At 41.3% G+C, this 26,667-nt stretch overlaps 2 protein-coding genes across 4 annotated transcripts in view; both read right to left on the bottom strand.

Moving 5' to 3' along the window:
* Positions 1–2,345, bottom strand: part of KIF27 (kinesin family member 27) — an 86,768-nt gene extending 84,423 nt beyond the window's left edge. For all 3 annotated transcript variants that reach the window (XM_059411781.1, XM_059411783.1, XM_059411784.1), the window contains exon 1: positions 2,215–2,345. The gene's annotated coding sequence lies outside the window, so the exon portion shown is untranslated. The remainder of the gene's footprint in view (positions 1–2,214) is intronic.
* Positions 2,346–11,821: 9,476 nt separating this feature from the next.
* On the bottom strand, positions 11,822–26,273 carry QNG1 (Q-nucleotide N-glycosylase 1). The gene is made up of 4 exons (XM_059411780.1): positions 25,561–26,273; positions 24,795–25,054; positions 16,337–16,532; positions 11,822–12,642 (listed from the first exon to the last, which is right to left on the bottom strand). The coding sequence occupies exons 1-4, from the start codon at positions 25,895–25,897 to the stop codon at positions 12,410–12,412; spliced, it is 1,026 nt and encodes a 341-aa protein (XP_059267763.1). The 5' UTR covers positions 25,898–26,273; the 3' UTR covers positions 11,822–12,409.
* Positions 26,274–26,667: the final 394 nt, after the last annotated feature.

Below are 26,667 nucleotides of genomic sequence, written 5' to 3'. Positions count from 1 at the left end.
GACAGAGAGAGAGAGGGAAGCAGGCTCCCCGCTGAGCAGAGAGCCCGATGCGGGGCTTGATCCCAGGTCCCTGAGATCATGACCTGAGCTGAAGGCAGCGGCTTAACCCACTGAGCCACCCAGGGGCCCCAAATAATTAATTTTTAAAAAGATTTTATTTATTTATTTGACAGAGAGAGAGCACAAACAGAGGAAATGGCAGGCAGAGGGAGAGGAAGAAGCAGGCTCCTGTTGAGCAGAGAGCCTGATGTGGGATTTGATCCCAGGATCCTGGAACCATGACCTGAGCTGAAGGCAGAGGCTTTAACCCTCTGAGCCACCCAGGCACCGCCAAAAATAATTTTTTTTTAAATGACAAAAACAAGTGTCAGTGAGAACATACAGAATATGGAAGGAACCTTCACATACTCCAGAGGGAAACATAAAATGATGCACTCAACTTTGGAAAAGAGTCTGGCAGTTCCTCAGAAAGTTAAAACATACTTATCATTTGACCCAACAACTCTCATTAAGTAACCTAGTAGACTACTAGTAGTAGACTATTAACTAGTAGCAGACTATTAACCTAGTAGACTATTAATAGACTAAAATGACATCTTCAGCTCTACTTGCTATGGAAATGTTAATAAAGACATATTTAATATTCACTAGCCTTTAAAAAACTCTGCAGCAGTACTGTGCATTATAATTCTGTGAGTGGATAGTCTGAAAAGGATCACAATAACAAATACATCACTCTACTAAAAGCCCACTGAGAGTAAAAAAATATCAGCTCCCTTGGGCTGCAAAACCCCAAAAGAGGTATTTAATGGCCACAATAAAAAGATGTACCTACCTTGGCAGTTTTTAACCATTCTAGTTAAAATCAGTTGTGAAAAAATACTCATATGTACAATATATCTTTTCTTGGATCCTAAAGGACTCCATGATTACTTGGTACTGGAAAACTTTCCAAATAAACCATAAGGATGCTGTATGAGATGTTTCTTCCAAATGTCTCTAAATATCTACATTTGAAGTTTTTATTATATAGATTTTTTTTAAATTTATACCATCACATTAAAACAGAAGTCATGGTCTGTGTTAAGCCAAACCTAAGTATTTCCAAAAAAACTGCTAATAAAAGGTGCAGTGTAATTGGGATATTTTCACTGTCTAGGTTTTTACAATGGGAAAGTTTTGCTACAAGAAGAAAAGAAATTCTATCTCTTTATTTTAATAAATAAGGGCCCTAAATCTATGGCTTGCCAAAGATTAATATCCAAGAATTTAAGTATTAAAAAATTCAGTACTTAAATCAGCACTTAAAGTTTAGATTCTGATCAATTGCAGTCATCAGAACCATATGTATCATGTCACTAATAGATGTAATGAAAGGTGAAATCTGATTGGCTAGTGATATTTAGGCATACTCCATGGAGTTTTGAAATCAGAGAAAGGCAAGAGAATCTTTGATCACTGACGCCATGTCACTGACTAAAAAGAAGTGTCTCCAAATACTGTTGCCATCCAGTGCCCGTGGTTTTTCAGAAGTAGTGGTTGTCTAAATATTTTGGTTTGCTAATATTTCCGTAAGAAACATCCCAGCAAATGAACAATAAATCACAAGTATCTCAGAAAAGGTCCCAAATGCATAATAACTAAGAGAATAGAGAAAGTAAAGTAGAAAAACAAAGATCTGCAAACTTGGAGGGAGCGAGGGTGTTATTTAAAAGGTGTTTCAAATAAAGAACTTGGGCACTGTTCTTTCTCAACGAAACCTGCCTCTGAGGGAGGAGGCTTTGAGACTCCTACAGCGCTCGAGTTGCACCCAAGTTTCAACATCCGCCGGGCGACAAAACGAAACGCCCACGAGGATGGGCCTTCCCATCCCCTTCGGCTCCCGCAGCTGCAAGCACCAGAGCCAGAAACAGGATCTGACTTAGTGGGGTTCCGTCTGGCGTTCCCGCGCGTCCCTAATTCCCCGGCCCTTCTACCTCCAGGGGGACCCCACTTCCCCCCGGCCGTTCGGCGGAGTTCCCAGCACCGACCCCAGCCCCCTCCGGCGCCGTCCTCGGCTTTGCAGGCGCCCCAACCGCCCTCCACCCGCGAGCCATCTCGCAGCGGCCCCCGAACCCCTCACCCCTAGGAGGCGCCCCCTCCCCTCAACAGCGAGCCGGAGCGCGGGCGCCACACCGCACCCGGCCCCGCCAGGCCGGCCCTCCATTCACTGACCAGCTCGAGAAAGCCCCGGTCTCCGGCGGCGAGCACAGCGCAGGACTACCCAGCTTCGCTCCTCCAGGCCGCCGCCGCCCCCACCGCCGCTCCGGCCTTTTGTTGTCGCGGGTTCTCCGGGCAACCGGCGAAGCCAGTCCGGGACGCGCCCCCTCCTGGCCGGGCGCTCTGCCGCGCCCCAGACCCCGCCCCCGACCAGGCCCGTCCCGGCAAGCCCCGCCCCACGAGCCCCGCCCCATGGACGGAGGCCCGCTCCCGGCGTGGCTACGGAGCCAGCTCTCCCGGACCTCTCAGAAGGCTGAACCAGAGTAACTAACCGGTGTGCAAAATGAATGTGAGAAAGACTCACGTTGTTTCAGTATTTAGCTGCCAATTCCATTTCTTTATATTGAAGTAAAGTTCGTATAACATACATCAAACCGTTTTAAGGTGTATATTAGGCATCCACAAAGTTATGCAACCATCACCTCTGCTTCCAAAATATTTTGCCCACCCCGAAAGGAAATTCCCTTGTCGGTGAGCAGTCACTCCCCTTGCCCTCTTCCACAGACCCTGGCAACCACCAGTCTGCTTTCTCTGTATCCATTTACCTATTTGGGGCATTTTGGATTCACCCAGTCATACTGTTTGTGACCTTTTGTGTCTGGCTTCTTTTGCTAAACAGCGTTTTTCTTCGTCCATCCATGTTGTAGCATATATCAGTAATTGCATTCCTTTTTATGCTGAATAATATCCCCTTGTGTGGGCATACCATGTGTTATTTATGAATTCATCATTTGATGGACATGGAGGCCGTTTCCACTTTTTGACTAATGTGAATGATGCTGTTAGGAATTTTCATGTACGAGTATTTGTTTAGTATCTGTTTTCAGTTCTTTTGCTACAGATTTAGGAATGGGATTGCCAGATTATATGGTAATTCTGTGTTTAACTTTTCCAATTTAGTTTGAAATGCCTTAATGCCTTCCATTTTTAATAGTACCATCCAAGCATTTTCTTCCAAGAGATTTTTTTTTCCTTAAAAAAAAAAAAAAGATTTTATTTATTTATTTGACAGAGAGAGATCACAAGTAGGCAGAGCAGCAGGGAGAGAGGAGGGGGATTCCCACTCCCTGCTGAGCAGAATGCCCAATGAGGGGCTGGATTCCAGGACCCTGAGCTCATGACCAGAGCCAAGGCAGAGGCTTAACCCTCGGATCCAGCCAGGCACCCCTCTTTTTTTTTTTTTAAGTAACTTTCAAAAAGCATCTCTTCTCTCATGAAACTTAGAAATGAAGATGGGGGGGAAACTCCTTAGTTATTAACTGAATTACAAGTATCGCCTGCTTTTCAAAGTTCACACTCTGCCTCTTGGTTGAAAGACCTACATTACTTTTTCCTAACTGGAAGAAATCCAAAGAGAATTTTCACTTCTATGATAAAAGTTAAAAGCCCAATTAAGATTCAGTATTTGTTTTGCCTCCAACCCTTACAGAGGCAGTGGGCACATAAGGGGAGGAGAGTGGCCCCAACAACCCCCTTCAGGGAACTAGACTCAGCACCTGGGCTTCAAACCCCCATAGTTTTCAATGTGTCTGTGAATATCTTGATTTATTTTGTGGATAAATAGATACATGGATAAAGAATCACATGCTGGGGGTGCCTAGGTGGCTCAGTTGGTTAAGCAACTGACTTTGTCTTAGGTCGTAATAATCTCAGGGTCCTGGAATTGAGCTCACATGATGCTCCCTGCTCAGCAGGGAGTCTGCTTTTCCCTCTCCTCCCACCCCTCCCCTCTGTCACTCATTCTCTCTCTCAAATAAATAAAATCTTTAAAAAAAAATAAGAATCATGTGCAAGAATGTTTATTATACTATTTATAATAGCAAAAACTTGGAAATGACATAAAAGTTCAATGGAAGGGATTGATAAATTAATGGTACATTTATAAAATAATATTATCAACTCACTGAAACTCATGTTTACAAAAAGTTGGGGGGTGCCTGGGTGGCTCAGTGGATTAAAGCCTCTGCCTTTGGCTCAGGTCATGATCTTAGGGTCCTAGGTTCGAGCCCCATATTGGGCTCTCCGCTCAGCAGGGAGCCTGCTTCCCTTCTTCTCTCTCTCTACTTGCCTCTCTGCCTACTTGTGATCTCTGTCAAATAAATAAAATCTTAAAAAAAAAAAATTGTATAGGAAAATGTTTACAAATAAGGATACAAAATAACATCAAGTTTTTTCACCTGAAGAACCGGAATAAAACTCATCCCTACTTCATAGGGTTGTTGTGAGGTTTGAAAGTAGGAATAATTATTCAAAAATTGTTAGGTAGTTAGAACAACAACAAGTTTTTCAATTTTGTTCAGGGGAGAAATTCACAGAAAAACACAAGATATTAAAAATACTCAACAAAATTCACCAAAATGATAACCATCAGCAATACTGGGTTAAAGGTCATTTTTATGGTTGAATCAATGGTCTTGGTTCCATGGCACAGAAACCAACTCTGGGTTACTTAAGAAAAAACTTGGTTGAGGGGCGCCTGGGTGGCTCAGTGGTTTAAGCCACTGCCTTCAGCTCGGGTCATGATCTCAGGGTGCTGGGATCGAGTCCCGCATCGGGCTCTCTGCTCAGCGGGGAGCCTGCTTCCCTCTGTATCTCTCTGTCTGCCTCTCCATCTACTTGTGATTTCTCTCTGTCAAATAAATAAATAAATAAATGAAATCTTAAAAAAAAAAAAAAAAAAAAACTTGGTTGAAAAGTTTACCATTAGGGGCACCTGGGTGGCTCAGTGGGTTAAACCCTCTGCCTTTGGCTCAGGTCATGATCCCAGAGTCTTGGGATGGAGCCCTGTATCAGGCTCTCTGCTCAGCAGGGAGCCTGTTTCCCCCTCTCTCTGCCTGCCTCTCTGCCTACTTGTGATATCTCTCTCTGTGTCAAATAAATAAATAAAATCTTTTAAAAAAAAAGAAAGAAAGAAAAGTTTACCATTAGTGTGCTTTATATTATAAGTAATAGAAACCTCAAGTTAGATTATCTTGAATAAGAAAATATATTTCATATAAGTTCATGCAGTTCATACAAGTTGAAGTGAAATGTGAAAAAAATTGTCTTAGAATCAATGAAATAGGACAAATTCCCACATATTCATAGGCTTATTTGAGGGGTTCTTTATTCTCTTACATTGACCAATTCTCCAGCATCAGAAGAGACCATGTTTTTTTAACTTATGTTTATGTCCACATTGTTGAGCATAGTCAGTGTTTAATAATAGTAAATATTAAGTTCATTGCCCAGATTCAGCAAGTACTTACAGAACTTAAAAAATTAAAAACAGAAAACAAGTAATTTGCTCAATGCTACATTGTTGGTAAGTGGCAAAGTCAAGACTGCAGTCAATGTGTGTCAGATGACAAAGTCAAGCCTGCCTCCCCCCAAACTGAGCTGAGCTGTGGTTTTCTGCATAATGCCTCACTCTCCCTTGCTCACTCTCAAAGAGTTTATCTGCGCAAATCAGGATCCAAACATGGTCCACATGTAGCATTTGGTTGATATGGCCCTTGATTCTCTCATAATCAGTAACAATTACCTTCTGCCTTTTTCATAATTGTGGTAAAATATACATTACAGGGTGCCTGGGTGGCTCCGTGGGTTAAGCCTCTGCTTTCAGCTCAGGTCCTGATCTCAGGGTCCTGGGATTGAGCCCCATGTCTGGCTCTCTGCTCAGTGGCAAGCGTGCTTCTCCCTTTCTCTCTCTGCCTGCCTCTCTGCCTACTTGTGATCTCTCTCTCTCTCTACCTCTCTGTCAAATAAATAAATAAGATCTTTTAAAAAATACACATTACATGAAATTTTTCATCTTAACCATTTAAGTGTACGGTTCAGTAGTGCTGAGTACATTCATGTTGTTGTGCAACCAATCTCCAGAACTCTATTCCCATTAAACAACAACTCAAGGTTCTCAAGATTCATCCATGTTGTAGCAAGTGTCAGAACATGCTTCCTTTTTAAGGCTGAGTAATAGTCTAGTGTATGGATAGGCCACATTTTGTTTGTCTATCCATCTCCCACTGGACACTTAGGTTGTTCCCAACTTTTGCCTATTGTGAGTAATGTTGCTATGAACAAGAGTGTGTACATATTTTTTCAAGATCCCTCTTTCAAGTTTTTTGGATATATACTCCAAGTGTCATTGTTGCCTCATTTAGTAATCTTATTTTTAATTTTTTGTCGGACTGCCATACTGTTTCCAGAGTGGCTGCGCCCATTTACATTCTGACAAACAGTGAACAAGGGTTCCCTTTGCTACACATCTTTGCCAATTCCCGCCTTTAAAAAACAAACAAACAAACAAAAGGATCTATTTAAGAAACAGTTCTTATTTGTCCTTTAGAACAAATATTCTTGTGGTTTTCTACATAATGCATCGCTCTCCGCTCTCCCTTGCTCACTCTCAAAGAGTTTATCTGCTCAAATAGGATCCAAACATGGTCCACAAAGATGAATGCCACAATTGCATCTTTGTGTTTTCACTTCATTTTACCTTGTTCCTGTATTTCCTACATTTCCTAAAAACTAGTATTTAGATCTAGATTCCTGATTAGATTCAGGTTCAATTTTTCTGGCAAGAATAATTCATACACAGGACTGTGTACTTCCTATTGCAACACACCAGGAGGAACATAGTGTCTGCATATCCCACTTTTAGTGTTGTTAAAATTACAAGTTTAGGGACGCCTGGGTGGCTCAGTTGGTTAAGCAGCTGCCTTCGGCTCAGGTCATGATCCCAGCGTCCTGGGATCGAGTCCCACATCAGGCTCCTTGCTTAGCAGGGAGCCTGCCTCTCCCTCTGCCTCTGTCTGCCTGTGCTCGTGCTCTCTCTCTCTCTAATAAATAAATAAATAAAATCTTAAAAAAAAAATTACGAGTTTAGATGCCTCCAGCGTGATCCATCTCTTTAAAAAAAGTTTCCCATTAACATTTTACCTAATGGATTTAACAGACACTGATGATCATTTTCTGGATGTAGTATTTTATTAGGGCTTCCAAAATGGTAATGTTATAATTCTAATATTCTTTTCTGCATTTATTAGCTGGAATTATTTTATGAAGAAGAGCTTTCCTTCTATCAGGTTATCCTGAAAATAGTAAGGCAGTTAGGAATGACAGGATACATATTTGATTTTTTTCCTTTACCTTTCATTAATTGATCTTGAGAACAATGAATAGTTGATCTCAAGTCAACCAACTGGGTTTCTTTTCTGAAGTGGGGGCAGGGTGATTATGAACTCATAGGTTTTCATATTTTGTACTTGCTGTCCAAAGACCATTTTCACCACTCCTCAAGGTATTTCTAGACTTCTTATTAAACACCATTGGGAGCTATTGTTTCTTTTCATTTTAACTAAGGCTTTGTCGAGGTTATTGAGCCTTAACAATTGAATTTCATTTCCCCATAACCAAAGAATACTAACTAATTCATCTGCCAACCAATCCTCAGTCTGTCCTGAGAATATTAAAATCAGAATAGCGAAGGAAGGGAGTTTCCCACCTCCAGAGAGGAAATTGGACTAGTTCTTTCCTTGGATCCATTCAGAATGCAGCCCTACCCTTTTCCTAGCTCTTCCTCAGCAGTTCCCAACTTGAAATGATCTTCATCTGCCAAAGAATTCTGAACAAACAACAGTTTAGAAAGCAAGGTTTTGAGCTGCCCACCCTTCGTCTTCCTTCCTATAAGCAGACCTCCTCTCTTATTTCTTCAGGAACTGCACGGTTCCACCCGCTAGGCCAGCCAATCAACTGGCCTTTGCCCCAGGCCTCAGGAACCTGGACTCAAGCCAGGCTCCTCAGCCAAGCCCTGGATTTTTGCTTGTGCTATTGGCGAAGATTTGCACTCTGTGGTCCAGAAACACTAGCTATTAGAGTGATCTCTTACAACAGAGCAAAAAGAAATACAAGATGTGGTCTTTGTGCATTTTAATTCCTGGACCATAACTGGGCGTGGCGAAGGCCAGCTCTTTCCCTGGACTTACCTGGGTTTTTTTTTTTTTCTTTAATCATTATATTTCCTTTTTCACTAAGCTAGTTTCAGTCTAGTTTCTTTCACTTGAAACTAAAATATACTAAACCCAGTGGGATAAATCAAATCGGAAAGGAAAAGGATAAGAAAGTATGTAGTTTATAGGAAAAACCGAAACAGAGGAATGCCACAATAATGTGTTTCTTCAGACTTCCAATGGCTTGAGTCAGTGAATTTTATACATGAAAGAACTCTTGCAAATGATTTAGTCCCACCATGCATTTATTAATTTTTTATTTTATATTTAATATCCCTGAGTTAGACAAAAGTTATTTTGGCACATTACTTATTCATACCTGTATTAGGATTCTCCAGAGAAACAGTACCAATAGAATATACAGAGATAAAGATAGGCATAGATATATAATCTGTATCATTTATCCATCCATCAATTCATCTAAAGAGAGAAAAAGTGAGATTTATTTTAAGGAATTGGCTGGAAGCTGGCAAGTCCAAAATCTGGTGGGCAAGCTAGCAAACTGGATACTCAATTAAGAACTGATGTTATAGGGGCCCCTGGGTGGCTCAGAGGGGTAAAGCCTCTGCCTTCAGCTCAGGTTGTGATCCCAGGGTGCTGGGATCAAGCCCCGCATTGGGCTCTCTGCTCAGCAGGGACACTGCTTCCTCCTCTCTCTCTGCCTAATAAATAAATAAATAAATAAAATCTCTCTCTCTGTCAAATAAACAAATAAAATCTTAAAAAAAAAAAAAGAATTGATGTTATAGTCTTCAGTTTAAAACAGAGGAAAAAGAAATACAAGATGTCGTCTTTGTGCATTTTAAACCCTGGCCCATAATTGGGTGTGGTGAAGACCAGCTCTTTCCCTGGACTTACCTGGGTTTTGTCTTTGTCTTGTTTTGTTTTTTAATCATTATATTTCTATTTTCACTAAGCTAGTTTCAGTTTGGTTTCTTTCACTTGAAACTAAAATATACTAAACCCAGTGGGATAAATCAAAGCGGAAAGGAAAAGGAAAAGAAGGAATGTGGTTTATAGGAAAAAGAGAAGCTTAGATGAATGCCACAATAATGTGTTTCTTCAGACTTCCAATGGCTTGAGTCAGTGAATTTATTTTTAAGATTTATTTATTTGACAGACAGAGATTATAAGTAGACAAGAGAGGCAGGCAGAGAGAGGGAGGAGGAAGCAGGCTCCTTGCTGAGCAGAGAGCCCGACGCTGGGCTCTATCCCAGGACCCTGAGATCATGACCTGAGCTGAAGGCAGAGGCTTAACCCACTGAGCCACTCAGGCAGCCCGAGTCAGTGAATTTTATGTGTGAAAGGAATCTTGCAAATGCTTTAGTCCCCCCATGCGTTTATTAGTTTTTTATTTTATAGTCAATATTTTTGAGTTAGACAGCTTTTGACTCTTTCTCATGTCTCCCTTGTTCACAAGGCCAAACACAGATCTTTCCCTTTTTGCCTAAACCTAACACAGCCCTGCCTGTCCAATCCCTCATTCTTTGTGTTGTTAATGATTAGCTGGGATTAGAACCCTCTGTCTCCCTGAAATCAGCTAGACAGGGAGATAAGCACTTGCAAATCCTGTTCAATGCAGTGAGCCTTCCAACTGCAAAACACCCCACCTATAAAACCCCACCACCTGTCATGTGTCTACTCCTCCCTAGAAAAGGCTAAGGCAACACCGCCCTACCAAGAGACTCCATTCTTTGGATCTGGGGTGTTTTTCATGGTACAATATGCTGAACAAGATAACCTCCTTACTTGAGCAGGTTTTGTCTTGACAGTGATATCCACTGAACAGCTAAGAGTCAAAAACCAAATTAAAAAAAAAAAAAGGAAACAGTTATCTAAGTACACTGAGAGAGACAGGTCACAGACTCACAAGGAAAAAGAAGGTGAAGTTGCCTCAAGGCTGCAGGGGTTCATTCAACCTTTACCTCCTCAACCAGATTATTAAACCATGACCCATTGAGCTTCAGGGGAGGGAGGGCGGTGAAGGACCTCAATAAATGAGTTCCTAATTATATCAAATGATATCTATTCCTTTCTTTAGTGCTAGGCAGGGGGAAGTTAGAGGTTGTGAAAGGAACAAACGCAACCTGTGGGAAAGCTGTCCACACAGACACACACACCCCTACACACACACACACACACACACACACACACACAGCACTGCGTGGTAGGCTTCTGCTGAAGAGAGTCTCACAGAACACCAATATCAAGACCACGATAAAGTGAGTTGAAGTAAGGCTGCTTGTTGTCCAGGCACAGACAAAAACAAGGCCATTGTGCCGCACACACAGTATCAAACATCCTTCTATCTTGGCTAAACTGGGTGGCAACTGCTGAAGGGCTTCCACTTCATCCTTACTCTAAACCACCCTCTTCATAGCCAAAGGTCCAACTGCCCCTGTCTTCTGACGGCATCCAATATAGAGAGAGCTGCATCTTTAAACTCTCCCCGAAACCGTCCTCTTACTGAGCGACCTCATACACACACACACAAGTCATTAGCCCAACCTGTTTGCTTCCGTTGGAGGGAACTGACTTGGTCCCATGGCCACCTTACTTGGGTTTATAGAGAGACAAATCATCAGGGAGCTGCTGAAGAACTTGGGAAGTATGGAAAAAAAAAAAAAAAAAAAAGCCAAAAAGTTTTTGAACTCGTTACAGAGCAAAAGCTTTATTAAAGGAAATTGAGTCACAAAGAAATAAGAACAAATGTTGCATGATTTCTTTTTTCTTAGTGCCAGAAGTTCTTGGTCACGTGGCTACAAAGAATGAAGAGGTAGACCACGTGAAGAGTGGTGGGCAGCAAAGCAAAGTTTATTCAGGAATAGTACAGAGCCCCCAAAATGAAGAAACCTTTTCCCAGAAGCTTCCCCCGCAGACTTCCTCTCCAATGTCATTGGCCAGGAGATTATATACGTACCCCTTACTAAAGTAATCACAGGCAGAAGGATAGAATTATCATCAATAAACCTTTCATATTGAGTCAGTCTGCCTTTTGAGATGAAGATGGGATCACCTTCCCTGAGTCATATACGGGAGGGATAAAGACAAAGCTACTTAGGTGGTGGTGGTGCTAGCTGCGCAGTACGCATGGGTGCATGGGTGCCGGGGGGAGCAGAGGAGTGGGTAGATGTGTTCACTATTAGTCATTGTCATTTGTAAGGTTAGTATGATAAATTTTCAGCAGATGGCAGTAAAGTGCTTGGGGAAATGATGCCTTTCCCATTCACACAGTCACAGTGAGCTGACAAGGTTGGTAGCTAACAAAAATCAAGATTATGTTAGAAGGAAGGTGGGGGCGACGGTGGGAAATGAGTGCTTGGTAGGTAACGAAATTTTGACAACATAAAGCAAATAATGAAATTTTGTTAAACCTTGTTTTTTTTAAAGTAGGCTCTATGCTCAGTGTGGGGCCCAACAGCAGGGCTTAAACTCACAACACTGAGATCAGACCTAAGCTGAGATCAAGAGTTAGGATGCTTAACTGACTGAGCCACCCAGGCACCCCTCACTGTAAGCCTTTTAAAATTAAATGTGGTAAATTCTATTTTAATGAAAAAATCCAATCCAGGTTTAAGAAAAAATTTTAAAACCTTTATTCAATTTCAATATAGTTACACTGAAGAAAAAAAAAAGAATATTAGATAGCTTTCCTAAACTGAAAATCACTATGTACAAAAACCATTGTCCATACCAATGAGAAGCTTAAAATAAGCATCAAGATTGATTTGTACAAAAGCCGCAGCATTCATATAGCAAAGACCCTACCCCGCATATCAAAGGATTAAGGTATATAAGAAACTGGTACACCTTAAGAAAAGATTCCAATTGAGTGGATGAAATATTATCACTGATGACTAATCACATTATAAGGCATGATTAATTTTAAGAGATGTGAGATTTAAAGAAAGCATTATAGTTCCTTCATTATTCCTGTCATGTGCCCACAGAAAGGGAAAATGTGATCAAAACTCAACAAGCAGACAAAAGTTGGGCATGCAGAGTAACAGGTCAGGAAACATTTTTTAAGTGAGACTGGGTAATCACATTTCTTGTTGCTCTCACGCCTACTACCTTCTCTTAATATCAAGGCAAAACTGTAGAAATGATTATGTGATACAAAAATGCCAAGTTTTCTTTGGATCTGTTTGTACTTTGGGTCAATAATAGATGCAGCGTGTGTGATGAAAGGGAATTCCCTTCATATCTGCCCTGTGGTCACGGGCATAGTCCCACAAGTAATAATCCAGAAGAACAGAATTGATCTCTCCGCTAGTTTTTTCACCCTTTTTTTCAATCAGCTCCAGAAGACAATCCCGGATCAGCTCAACACACCAAAGCGAGCAGCCTCTGATTTCTACCTCTTGCCTATCTCCATATGAGAGCATTTCTCCTGCAAGCGGGGAAAAAAACAGAGCAAGAAGTACATTAATGACATAAAATCTACACAGACCTGATTTGGGGTCATTTAAACCACTTCTAAACTCAGGCATTAATTTAAAATCACACATTCCACAAGGAGAGGGTTGCGTCCATATTCCCACGAAGAGCAGAGTACCTTGCACATACAGCTCCCCAATAAACAGTTGCTAAGTGCACATGGGCTCACCAGAAACTTAAAAATATGACAGCAAGATTATCAAATTCTTGAAAACAAAGGATTTAAAAACTGGATCTGGGGATGCCTGGGTGGCTCAGTTGGTTAAGCAGCTGCCTTCAGCTTAGGTCATGATCCCAGCGTCCTGGGATCGAGTCCCACATCGGGCTCCTTGCTCCGCAGGGAGCCTGCTTCTCCCTCTGACTCTGCCTTCCACTCTCTGTCTGCCTGTGCTCGATCTTGCTCGCTTTCTCTCTGACAAATAAATAAATAAAATCTTTAAAAAAATTAATAAATAAAAATTAAAAAATAAAATAAAAAAAATAAAAACTGGATCTGATGCCGGGAAAAGGGGGGGAAACATTGCAAAACTTGGAGGACACCAAGGGGGCCAAAGAAGGAATACCTTCTTTTCGCATTTGAAAAAACTGAACATCGTCTTAGGTACATCCTAAGTGCACCAAGGAGAACCTAGGAAATCAAAGTTGTTCACCTGAGCAAGGAAGACCCTGATTGCTCTTTGGGTTCAGGATCCTCCAGACAAGCCCTCCCTGAGTATGTAGCTGTGAGCTCCACAGGCCCTGATGTCTTCGGTGCCCACCTCCAGAGTGAGCTGATCCTGCAAGATGGGCACTGGCTACGCTTTGCCACTGAGACTAGAACTGGGCTCATCAACTCAGCTGCCTATAGGATCAAGGAGACAGAGTAAGTGAACGCCACAGCCAGATGCAGGGATCTTAAATAGCATTACTTACATTCCCTCCATCCAATAAGTAACTGTAGTACTATACTGTGTCCTCCAAGAAGTCACATTCAAGTCCTAACTCCTGGTACAGGTGCACTGTGGCCTCACTTATAACTAGGATCTTTGCAGATGCAATCAAGTTAAAATAAGGTAATACTGGATTAGGGTGGGCCTTCAATACCATGGTTGGTGTCCGTCCTAGAATCCCAGTGAAGAATCTAAATTTAGCCAAACTGGATGGGCAGTATATATAATTGGCTAAAAATACGCCTTTGGTGAAGAGATGGGTTAAAGATAAAACAGAAAAAACATCTGACTTCATACTAAAATAAAGTGAAAGAACTGTATTTACTCCCCCCCTCCAAAAAAAAAAAGATAAAATGGACAGAAATCTGGGTAGTCTTCCAAGGGCTGGCCTGGAGATAATTCAGAAGAGAAGAGAGGGAAAAATACACTAAGTGCAGCTCATCATCAAATTTGAAAGATGTATCACTGAAGGCCAGTTAAGGAAGGTTCTATCTCATCTAGTCAAGCTACCTGGTTCTAGATCCCACTTAAGATAGTTTTCAAAACCTAGTGTGCTAGACTTGTGTGTACTACTTTACGTTTACAGTTTTTGTTTCTCCTCTAGTTTGCTAGTGAAGCACTTTTTGAAAAAAGTCCAACTTTGCTTAAATAAACTAAGAAGCAAAGCAATCAGTTCACACTCTGGACATAACAGAGGCAGTCACAACAGCTACAGCTGGACAGCTGGACAAGGGCCTCTGCAGTTGTAATAGATGGCAGAAGAAAATGCAGACCAGGGGCACCTGGGTGGCTCAGTTGATTAAGCCTCTGCTTTCAGATCAGGTCATGATCTCAGGGTCCTGGAATCGAGTCCCACATCAAGGCTCTCTGCTCAGCCTGCCTTCCTTCCTCCTCTCTCTGCATGCTTCTCTGCCTACTTGTGATCTCTCTCTCTCTCTGTGCCAAATAAATAAAATCTTAAAAAAAAAAAATAAGAAAATGCAAACCACTTTGTACGCTATGGTGCATGATCCCTTCTCAGCAGGGTTTTCCTCACAGTAGCAGAAACAACTGCGTGCTACAAACATTCAGAAGGAGAAGATGCACAAATCATGAAAAGCTGCGAAAAGCTATGTGGGGGAGGTAGCATCTGAGCTAAGGCCTTGTGGATGTGTAGGATTTGAACTGGAAAAAAAAAAATTGGGGGTGAGGGAAACCAGGAAAGGGAATGTTTACGGGTAGGAACAAGCAGTGTATACACGGGCCAAAAAAAGATCAGTTGCACGTGGCTACATGGGAAAGAAGCCCGGAATGCTTAAATATTTAAGGTATCCAACAATTAATGACCCACCACATGAGCATTACAACATAAGACAGCTTGTTATTTTTCAACTGAAGAAACAGAGGGACAAAAGAATTGCCCAAGGCAGCATAAAAACGAGTTAGAAGCAACCACAGCTAATGGTATCTTCATATTCTGTGTTATTCTTATTTTGGGTGATTGAAACCTATTTCACAACAGAAAGTTATTCAGTCATAAAAACTACTTGCTTTGGGGCACCTGGGTGGCTCAATTAGTTAAGCATATGTTTTTGATCTGAGGGTTCTGGGATTGAGCCCCACATCGGGTTCCTGGCTCAGCAGGGAGTCTGCTTCTCCCTCTTCCTCTGCCCCTTACCCTGCTCGTGTGCACACTCACTCTCTCGCTCTCTCTTCCTCAAATAGATAAATAAAATCCTAAAAGAAAAAAAAACTACTTGTTTCTAAAAGTAAAAAAAAAAAAAAAAAAAAGGCTGAAAATACTGCACCCAAGAGAGAAATTAACATGAAAATTATGCAATTATTTTTCTCATACAGACATGTTTAAAAAAGAAAAAGCTAAATATTAAATCCTACTCCTGACACCAATATTACACTCTAAATTAACTCATTAGAATTTAAATTAAAACTTTTTAAAAAAAGCTAATTTTCACACAAACAGAATTTTCTATGCTCATCTATTAACCAAGGCTCCTGCTCTTGAGAATCAATAACTGAATCCAATAATGGTAAATAAATGAGCCTAGAAAATCAAGTGACTTGGGTGCCTGGGTGGCTCAGTGGGTTAAAGCCTCTGCCTTCGGCTCTGGTCATGGTCCCAAGGTCTTGGGATCCAGCCCGGCATTGGGCTCTCTGCTCGGCAAGGACCCTGCTTCCTCCTCTCTCTTTGCCTGCCTCTCTGCCTACTTGTGATCTCTGTCTGTCAAATAAACAAACCCCTAAAAAAAAAAGAAAAGAAAAGAAAAGAAAGTGACTCCTGCAAGGTAACCCAGTAGCAGACCTTAGAGCCTCCTGACTTGAAACGCACTGCATGTTACCCATATCTCAGGCCACCTTTTACTTCATAGGGTAGTGTGCTCTTCACTGCTTAATTAATACTCTTCTAACACTACACCAGAAGGACCTAGCGTCCATCACACACCTTTAGGTAACAGAGACTTCGGTTTCATTTTATTATGAGGTTCTGAAACTATAATGACCAAATAGTGTAATTTCCTATATTCTACAGTGTAAACAACAACAAAAAGCAATTTTCTCTTATTTCAATTGCCCCTACATTTTTCTTTACATGTGCTTTTAACAATAAACAGTACTTTTTTTTTTTTTTTTAGGAAAGGACAACTCATGTGAAAGAAACCAGACAGAGACTCAACCACAATTCATAGTATTACAAAGAATGTCTTAATTAAGCTGGCAAACCTTTGAGTAGCTTTTCCAGTAGTTCTTTGGAGTACTTCAGGGCTCCCAGGTGAACAAGAACCTGAGGTAATCTATAGTCGGCAAACATGGTGATACTGGAGATGTCTTTAAAGCAGCCGTCTCCTTTCCCCTCTAATACACTCCACGTATCCGCCACAAGGATTTGGGCCCGTTTGTAAAAAGAAATTCTTTTCCCCTGATGAGTGAAGAGAACATAAATGTCACCTGGGTATCTGCTAGCTTTTATGTACGCTATTAAAAAAGGGCACACATTGAAAACATTTCTCAAGGGTGCGATAATTTTAGTGTTGGTAAGAATTTATGGACCTTTTACAGGAAAAAAAAAGGGAGTCTAATAAATATTAAATTATCTTTTTCACTCCAAATTTACTTCCTGTATTTTTTAAGGCACATCAAATACAACTGTGGTAATTGTGGTTATTATTGAATGTTCTTTTTTAATGACATTACCTCATATATATATTCCTGTGTCATTATAACCCACCTGCATATTCTTTTTAATGACTCAGTATTTCTTTAGAAAGCTTCTTAAATTTTTCTGACTGCAACATAATTCATGTTAATTGTATAAAATACAGAAGAATATAAAGAAGAAAACAAAAATTCTTAAATTCATTTCTGAAGAGAATCACAATATTCAATTTTTAACTGCTGCCATTCAGATAATATGATAAACATATTCCAGAGATGAAGACATAACTGATCAATAGCCAGAATTTATCAACTTTACCTTTTTGGAAACGGTCAAAATCAATATGTAAACCCACATAACAAAATACACTTTAATTATATTTATACAACAAAGCAGCAAATTTAACCAGGCATTATAGGATAGTGGGTATAATTTAACTCAAAAATTCTCTACAAAACTATGAATGCAGATCAGCATAAACTCTGGAAAGATAGGATAGTTACAATCTAATCCTAATTCTAAAGGTAATAATCTCAAATCATTGTTTATAGCTGCTTGTCTGCAACCATGCTAAAAGAGAATCATCATTATTACTGGCTCCTCAAATTTATCCTGACCACCTTGGAGAATGTTTTAATAAGTAAATGACATAAGTAATTAAATAAAAAATGAAATTAAATCCTTCAAGGAAAGGTTCCATGTGAAAATTCCTTAAGATGATAACATAGATTCCTTTATTTACTAAAAAAACTCCAATGATACTCTGTCCTAATGAGAAACAACCTAATATTGCCTAACCTTAAGATGTACCTATTGCAATCAATCCAGAACTACTTTTACTAAGTAAATTGCCTAAGATCACCTTTAAGAAATTCAGTATCTTGTTTTCAAGAGTAAACACACACGCTCATTTTCTGACATGATGTAAGGTCTATAAATTAGAGTGGGGTTTGGCAGGAACAAATCACCATTAAGTATCCCTAGGGGCTCCTGGGTGGCTCAGTCAACTTAAGTGTCTGACTTTGCCTCAGGTCATGATCTCAGGCTTTATATTCAGCAGGGAGTCTGCTAGTCCCTCTGCCCCTCCCCCCACTCCTGCAGGCTCGCTTTCTCTTTCTCTCCCTCTCACATAAATAAAACCATAAAAAAAAGTAACCCTACATCATCTGGGAATAGTCTATAGTTCCAAACCTAATAAAATATGCTAACCTGGCAATTGTTGGACTGGAAACTACATGGTAGTTTCCTGGTATAAACCTGGTAACTAGGTTTATATTCAATATAAACTAGGTTTATATTCAAGTCTAATGTATTAAAGGTAAGATATAAAACTTAATATAAAAAATAAAATTGTATTATTCTATCATGTTAATGTAATACATAGAAGGTATTATCTCCTGTTTTTAATAAGATCCAAAGATCAAACTGGAAAAATACAGGAACCAGACTTATGTAACAAAATCAGTGCTAGCATCTAACAAAACATAAATTGTCACATCATGACCACCGTTTCCATGGTAGCCAATGAGTATATCACAAAGATTAGATTATAATACCCTTGAAAAACACAAAACAAAAAATAAGATTTAAGTGAGGACTCTAAAAATAAATTCAAGTCATCTATAAAACATTTTCTTCACAAGTTGACATGGTTTTAGTAATCAAATGATTTTAGTAATCAAATTCTTCATCTCTAAAATATTAACTGATATCACTGAAAATACCAGCAAATTCCAAAATAACAATTCCCTACATGTCCCATAATATTGCTTGGTGAATAAAATATTTTCAAAGGAGTACCTTCAAAGATTTTTATTTATTTATTTATTTGACAGAGAGAGAGACAGACAGACAGACAGACAGCAAGAGAGGGAACACAAGCAAGGGGAGTGGGAGAAAGAGAAGCAGGCTCCCTGTCGTGCAGGGAGCCCAATGAGGGCCTTGATCCCAGGACCCGGGATCATGACCTGAGCCAAAGGCAGACGCTTAATGATTGAGCCACCAAGGTGCCCCAATAGAGTACCTTTATAAAATAATTATTAGCAATGAAAAAAAAATCCATGACCATGAGTTGATTATCTTCAACACATTTATCATGAACAAATTAAGAAAGGTCAAGAATTACAAATGCTTGGGGCACCTGCATGGCTCAGTCGTTAGTGTCTGCCTTTGGCTCGGGTTATGATCCCAGGGTCCTGGGATGGAACCCAGCGTCAGGCTCCCTGCTCGGTGGGAGGCCTGCTTCTCCCTCTCCCTCTGCTTGAGTTCTCTCTCACACTGCCTCTCTCTCTGTCAAATAAATAAAATCTTTAAAAAATTACAAAGGCTTAAAAGTAACATAAAATGTTGATTAAAATATCAAAAAAGGGGCTGCCAGGGTGGCTCCGTCAGTTAAATGGCTACTTTCCGCTCAGGTCATGATCCCAGGGTCCTAGGATTGAGTCTCGCAAGGGCTCCTTACTCAGTGAGGGGCCTGCTTCTCCCTCTGCCTGCTGCTCCCCCTGCTTGTACTCTAGCTCACTCTCTCTCTCATCTGTGCTCTCTCTCTAGCAAATAAATTAATAAAAATCTTAAAAAAAAATAAAGTAGCAAAAAAGACCATACATGCACATTTATCAGTATGTCAGAGTAAAGACAATAGCCTGAGGGAAGCTGATTTCTTCATTAGGACTTTTGCATTGCTACTACATGCTCCAAATCAGAGTTGCTTTAGAAATACATCTGAATTTTGGGACGCCTGGGTGGCTCAGTTGGTTAAGCAGCTGCCTTCGGCTCAGGTCATGATCCCGGGGTCCTGGGATCGAGTCCCGCGTCGGGATCCTTGCTTGGCAGGGAGCCTGCTTCTCCCTCTGCCTCTGCCTGCCTCTCTGTCTGCCTGTGCTCACTCGCTCTCTCTCCCTCTGTCTCTGACAAATAAATAAATAAAATCTTAAAAAAAAAAAAAAAAAAGAAATATATCTGAATTTTAAAGCTTTCTGACTGATTCTGGAGTACACCAGGTTGGGAAATCACTGATTTAAAGTCTGTCTGAATTAAAATTTTCTAAGTTTATCAATTTGTTTAGAATATTTAAAAACAGGTGATAATCTCAGTAAATAGATATATGTTAAAAAGCAATTATGACTATTTTATGCAACTTGTTAAATATTAAAAAATACAGCAACCAATACCATCACCATGTCATGAAGGGGCTGGAAAAAGAGCACTCTCCTTTGCTGCTGCTGACTATCTTTGTTCCCTTTCTGGAGAACCGTTAGCACTTTTCTGTATTATAAGCCTGAGAATCCAGGCCATGCTCTGACTCAGCAATTTCACTACTATGATTCCATTCTAAGAAAATAATTACAAGTATTGAACGATTGTGCAGTACTGCTTATTATCACATAAAACCGAAAACATGACATAAAATTCAATTTAAAAAATAAAACTATATCAAACATAATTACTGCAATAAAATAGTTGGGCAAATAATTATGGGACTGTACATCCATATAGTGGAATACTGTGAAGTCATTAAAAATGGTACTATGAAAAAAAATTGTGCTGTGAGAGAGTTATTACTTTTTAATGGGGCACCTGGGTGGCTCAGTCAGTTAAGCATCTGACTCTTGGTTTTGACTCAGGTCATGATCTTGGGGTCCTGGAATCAATCCCTAGGTGGGGCTCCCTGTACAGAGGGGAGTCTGCTTGTTGCCTGTCTGCCCCTATCTTGCTTCATGCTTTTTCTTAAATCTTAAAGATTTAAGTAAAGAAATCTTAAAACAAAAACAAAAACAAAAACAAAAAACATACACTTGATTTTAACACCTTCTCAACTTCAAAAGCAGTCCTAAAAGGCTCAGAATTCCTCTTGATTTGGAGTTAATTGCCCAAAGTAATTTATGTATATTTTATTTCATTTAAAAATATTTTATTTTTAAGCAATCTCTACACCCAACATGGGGCTTGAATTTACAACCCCAAGATTATGAGTCACTTGCTGTACAGAATAAACTAGCCAGGCCACCCTTCCTTATTTACATATATTTTAAAGGAGTATGCAAAGATAACTGTAAATTGACTAACAAAGCAACCACTCTGTGGTCAGTGCTATGTTAGGATGTTTAGGAATCATGGGAACTATCTCACTTTTGTCTAACACCAATGATAATCTTTTGAAAAAATAAGTGAAAAAATATAATATTCCTTTAACAAAGTGTCAAAATCCATAAGTATGATTTTTGTTACATTTTGGGGATTTTCCTTTTTTTTTTTTAAGATTTTCTTTATTTAGGGGTGCCTGGGTGGCTCAGTGGGTTAAAGCCTCTGCCTTCGGCTCAGGTAATGATCTCGGGGTGCTAGGATGGAGCCCCGCATCGGGCTCTCTGCTCAGTGGTGAGTCTGCTTCCCCCTCTCTCTCTGCCTGCCTCTCTGACTACTTGTGATCTCTCTCTGTCAAATAAATAAAGAAAATCTTTAAAAAAAAAAAATTTTTTTTCTTTTTCCCACATCGGGTTCCCTGCTCAGTGGAAGCCTGCTTCTCTCTCTCCCTCTGCTGCTCCTCCTGCTTGCGTTCTCTCTCTCTCTCAAATAAATAAAATCTTAAAAAAAAAATTGAGGGACGCCTGGGTGGCTCAGTGGGTTAAAGCCTCTGCCTTCGGCTCAGGTCATGATCTCTGGGTCCTGGGATCGAGCCCGGCATGGAGCTCTCTGCTCAGCAGGGAGCCTGCCCCTCCTTTCTCTGCCTGCCTCTCTGCCTACTTATGATCTCTCTCTCTGTCAAATAAATAAAATCTTTTTAAAAAATTGAATTTTTCAACAAAGCAAATCAAAAGCACTGTGCTATAATAAAACAGAAACTCAGCAAATTACTTACTAAATTGGTATTATCATCTACAAAAGAAGAAGAAGTTCATTCTTTCTTCCACAAAAACAAAAACTCTGGACTACTTCTAAGCAAACAAACCACACAGCGTCATGAATTTATTCCATCCTGAAGTCATCCTAAATTTACTCTCAGTCCTTCTTCTGCTATAACCAATGCTGATTCTGGAATACATGGATTCTTAGCCTCATGAATGACAATCTGAGTTTTTCATACACTAATACACTGATGGCCTGAATGATGAACCAAGGAACATAATCTAGAATTTCCTTTAAAAAGGCCGTAATGACATACTTTAAAGACAAAGATAGAGGCATCTGGGTGGCTCAGTGGGCTCAGGTTCCGATTCCTGGGATGGAGCCCCATATCAGGCTCCCTGCTCAATGGGGAGTTGGCTTCTCCCTCAGCCACTCCCCCTCTTCGTGCTCTCCAGCCCCTACCCCACCCCACCTCATCTCACACACTCTCTAATAAATAAAATCTTAAAAACAAAATAAAACAAAGATAAATCTCAAAGTAACCTCTGTATTAGCAAAACAGTTAATCAGAACAAAATGAAATTTGGCACCGGCCTAGGGCCTCTTTTCTAGGAATGCCTTTGCCCCATCCAGATGATCAGAATCAGCCAGGAATTTTATAATGGTACCTGAGAGGATGTCTACCTCTCTCCCCAACCCCCCACAGTGGTTGAAGCAATAAGATGCAAAATTCATCAACACCTTCTACTTCAGGGAGAAAGCTAGTCTGCAGTCACGAGAAATACAGAGCCAACAGAAGCAAAGAGGAGACAAGGAGACACTGAATCCTGATGGCACTGAGTCCTTGATCCTAGATGTTCCTATCCCCCAAATTCTTCATTTTGCTTAAGGTTTTTCTAGTTTTGTGTCTGTCACTTGCAATTAAAAGAATTTTTTTTTAAGATTTTATTTATTTATTTGACAGACAGAGATCACAAATAGGCTAGAGAGGTTGGGCGGGGGGGTAAGGGGCGGGGAGCAGGCTCCCTGCTGAGCAGAGAGCCCAATGTGGGGCTCAATCTCAGGACCCTGGGATCATGACCTGAGCTGAAGGCAGAGGCTGTAACCCACTGAGCCACCCAGGTGCCCCGCAATTAAAAGAATCTTAACAGGGGTCCCTAGGTGGCTCAGATGGTTAAGCATCTGCCTTTGGTTCAAGTCATGATCTCCAGGTCCTGGACAGAGCCCCACATTAGGCTCCCTGCTCAGCGGGGAATCTGTTTCTCCCTCTGCCTCTCCCCCATGCTCATGCTCGCTCTCGCTCTCAAATGAATAAAACTTTTAAAAGATAAAAGAAAAGAATCTTCTGATCCTTAGATTTCAGAACTCTGTTCCAACATGGCCTAAGAGACCTTTCCAAAAAAGACCATAGTGATGAATCAAGAGACACAGACACACCAAATTCACAGATCAACTGAAAATCCCCATCAAGTCATTTTACCAAAATCCTTCCCAAGGTTACGCTATCCAACAAAGACTTGCTTTAGAAGTCAACACCGATGAGTCTAGAATCCAGACTTGGTTTCAGAATTGAAGAGCTAGGCACCAGTGCCAGAAAAAACACAGAACCGGATGAGGACTTAGAATCAAGCCAAGATCAAGATCACTCTGAAGAGGAGATTGAAAGTGGAGAAGACAGATGGTGCTATTCCAGCTATACTTTCTCATAACTACACACCCTCATCGAGGTATTTACAAACAACCCTTATCCTGGCATTGATATAAGAGAGCAACTTGTTAAAGTAATTGGCATTCCAGAGTCAGGAGTCCAAGTAGGCGATGAAGAATTTGACTGCTCCATCTCACAGGGATGGAGACTATGGGAAGGGGAGCCATGTGGACATGACAGACACATTCCCACTCCAGGACCTTTCCACAAGCTGTTCTCTCCATCTGGTAGGTTCTAGCCCAGGTTCCCTCAAGACAGTTCTCACCCCCTTCAGTTCTTTTTCGTTGTAATCAATAGTTTTGTTTTGTTTTAGTCATCTTTTTACTGCACTTATTGCTAATATTTTAAAAATTTTAAAAAATATAACCATAACAAACAAAATCAGGCCTCTCTCACTTTACAGAGTTCAAAAGCTAGCTATTTATTTCCTGACTAAATGACGTATGATAAACCAGTTAACCTTTCTCTCTAGACTTTGGATCCTGGTCTGCAAACAGGACAATAATAATCCTTGTCCTTAGGCCCCACAGAGCTCTTCCGTGGATCTAATGAGAATGTACTTGCAAACACCTTGTAAATAATAAAAAGCGATTTAAACAATATTACTGGTAATTTCTGTTAGTTGTTGCATTGTGATTTCAAAAGCGCAGGTTAAAAATTTCAGTATGGGGGCACCTGGGTGGCTCAGTGGGTTAAGCCGCTGCCTTCTGCTCAGGTCATAATCTCAGGGTCCTGGGATCGAGTCCCGCATTGGGCTCTCTGCTCAGCAGGGAACCTGCTTTCCTCTCTCTCTCTGCCTGCCTCACTGTCTACTTGTGATCTCTCTCTGTCAAATAAATAAATAAAATCTTTAAAAAAAAATTTCAATATGATTTAAGCACCTATTCAATAGATTTATATTGTGATTCCTCTGAAGGTGCTTTCAATTTTTTGTCACAGTTAAAATACACAATGATAACGAATTCTCAAAGAATTTTATAAAAACAGAACCCAGTTATACAGTGGGAAGGTATACCAAATGTTTACCACTTTATAAGTACATCTGTTTAAAGAAAAAGAAAATAACATTGTTCAAGTATTCCATGTGTGAAAAATATATATATACACGTTAGAGCCTCAAAAAATACTTATTAGAGAATTTAGAAACACATTCTGATTTTCATTCAATGAAGTAAATATTTTGAAGTTGTTCAAGGACCTCAATGTCCCTGAGTTGCATCATACTGAAGGTTCAGTGTTTTGTAGGTCTGAAACATTTTAAAAGGACAAAGAAGAAAGAATAATGGAAACACATTAAAAAGAAAACTAAGAAAAGTAACGTCTTTGAAACCCTACTTAACAATCTTGTTACTGTTCCTTGTCCACAAGGAAGGAACTTCAAACCTTAAGTTTTTATTCTCAAAAGGAATTCCGGAAGTAAAAAAGTCAACTACGAGAGGACCATTAATTCTGAATCCCCAACAGAAGCAGCTCACCTCAAACTGAGTCACATCTCTGTAAGAAGGAAAGCTTTCAACTACCAGGTGCATTAACTTCTGTGCACTTTTTTCACTTTTTCGAACACAATTAAGAAAAGAGCCTTCAAACTTCTCAAGCAGAATTTTCCCGGTTTCATTAAGAATCCGATGCCTCTCTTCGATCAAAGGCATCGGAACGTCCGTGTCAGAACGGAATATATGCTGAACCTGTTCTAGGGTCACTGTGGCATAGTAGGAGGCACTGGTTATAGGTATCCCTTAGGGAAAAAAGAACAATATCATACTTTTATATTCATCAGATCCTTACTTTTACAACATGAGAAAGCAAATGAGTGTTACAGGAATGCACTAAAAGGGGATGAAGAATTCCAAGATCAGAAGCATACCCTTCATTTTCTATTGACTCGTCTGTACTTACTCATCCGTTTCTAGCAATTGTTATATTACATCAAATATATTTTGACTGCATAAAATGCGTTGTATTTGTCCCTTTGTTCTTCAGATGTCATCAAAGTGGCATTCTTTAGAAATCTTGTATGCTTAGCTGCCATGATGACAAGTATTAGGATCATTTCTCACTAAGGACTTAACTCCTGCCTCTTCTCACATTTGTATTGTAAGCACGTAAGAGCTGCTACTTGAAGCAATGAAGAACTTCAAGTTCGCCTTATTAACATATGCCATTTCCCGACTCCTTCCTCGGGACCCTCCCGGTAAACCGAAACCTCAGTTTGTGGGGTCTGACCTGGAGAAGGGCACCAACCTTCATCGAGGGCTCTGTTGACCGCGGCGCACAGGGACCAGTACCCGCTGTACGTTTTCCCCCTATAGCCCACCAGACATTTGTGCTCTTCGAGCTCCGACCAGAAAGAGAAGTTGAGCGTGTCTGTCACGAACACCCAGTTGACTGCGGCCTCGTCGGCGGCCCTGGGATTCAGCTCGTGAAGTGCCTTCCAGCTCCCCAGGTCCAGCTCGGGGCCCGAGACCTTGGCGAGCAAGAGCTCGGCCACCCTCCGCACGCCTCCGCCGTCGATGAACACATCCCGACTATTCTCTGCAATGAATTTTGCGGACTCTCTGGGAGTTAGGGGCCCGTCCATCTCACCCTTCCCTTTAGGACTGGAGAACCGCGCTTTCACTAGCGGGCTGGCCAAACCAGCTTCCCTCTCTGAGAGGCGCAACAGTACGGGTCCTGCAGCTCCCCCTCCCTAGCCACCTTGGGATCACCGCCCTCCCGGGACCGCACTGAAACCCCACAGCGCGGCCAACTTCCGGGTTCCCTCCCTCCACCGGGCACTCCTAGGGAGCGACCGAAGCCGCGGGATCTTCCGCCTGGCCAAGACCTGAGGCACTTCCGGGAGAGCAGCCCCGCCCACTCCTGCCCGGGAGCGCGATTAGCACCCATTTCCGGTTCCGAAAGTACGGAAACTGGCGGGAGAGTCCGACGAGAGCCTGCCGGCAATTGCGCTCCCTCCGGCCCAGGCGTGGAGCTCCGCCATTTTGTGCACGTTTCCACCCACGCCCCCCTTCGGGCACGTGGTTCTGTGGCGCGCCGCGGTGGCCGGAATCGCGACGACTCCAAGCGGTGTGCGGCGCTGCCCTCCCTTGGTTCCCGCCCCTCCCCTTCCCCTAGGGGGCAAAATGTGGGCAATTTGGCCTCGGCGACGCCCGCTTCCGGGTTCCTGGGCCGCGACGAGCCCGAAAGCGCCCATTCCGGTGATGGGGAGCTCATTGGCCCCCAGGCTGTGGCACGGGTTGGACGGTCTTCCACAACCCCATCTCCCAGGCAGGTCTCTTGTGCTAAATTACTGACCTATTCGGAGGGCGTATGGACGTTTAAGATTAACTGAGACGTTCGAATGAAGAAACA

Source organism: Mustela nigripes, chromosome 9, assembly GCF_022355385.1.
Source record: "Mustela nigripes isolate SB6536 chromosome 9, MUSNIG.SB6536, whole genome shotgun sequence".
Classification (NCBI taxonomy): Eukaryota; Metazoa; Chordata; class Mammalia; order Carnivora; family Mustelidae; genus Mustela; species Mustela nigripes.
Note: the sequence above shows the minus strand (reverse complement) of the source record. Positions and strands in the feature narration are given on the sequence as shown.

Bases quoted from the DNA above. Each gene is read 5' to 3' on its own strand.
- QNG1 (XM_059411780.1), bottom strand. From the start codon at position 25,897: ATGGACGGGCCCCTAACTCCCAGAGAGTCCGCAAAATTCATTGCAGAG. The intron at 25,055-25,560 runs GTTGGTGCCCTT...TTTTTCCCTAAG, and splicing joins CAACAGAGCCCTCGATGAAG to GGATACCTATAACCAGTGCC. The intron at 16,533-24,794 runs GTGAGCTGCTTC...TTCACTCATCAG, and splicing joins GAGATGTGACTCAGTTTGAG to GGGAAAAGAATTTCTTTTTA.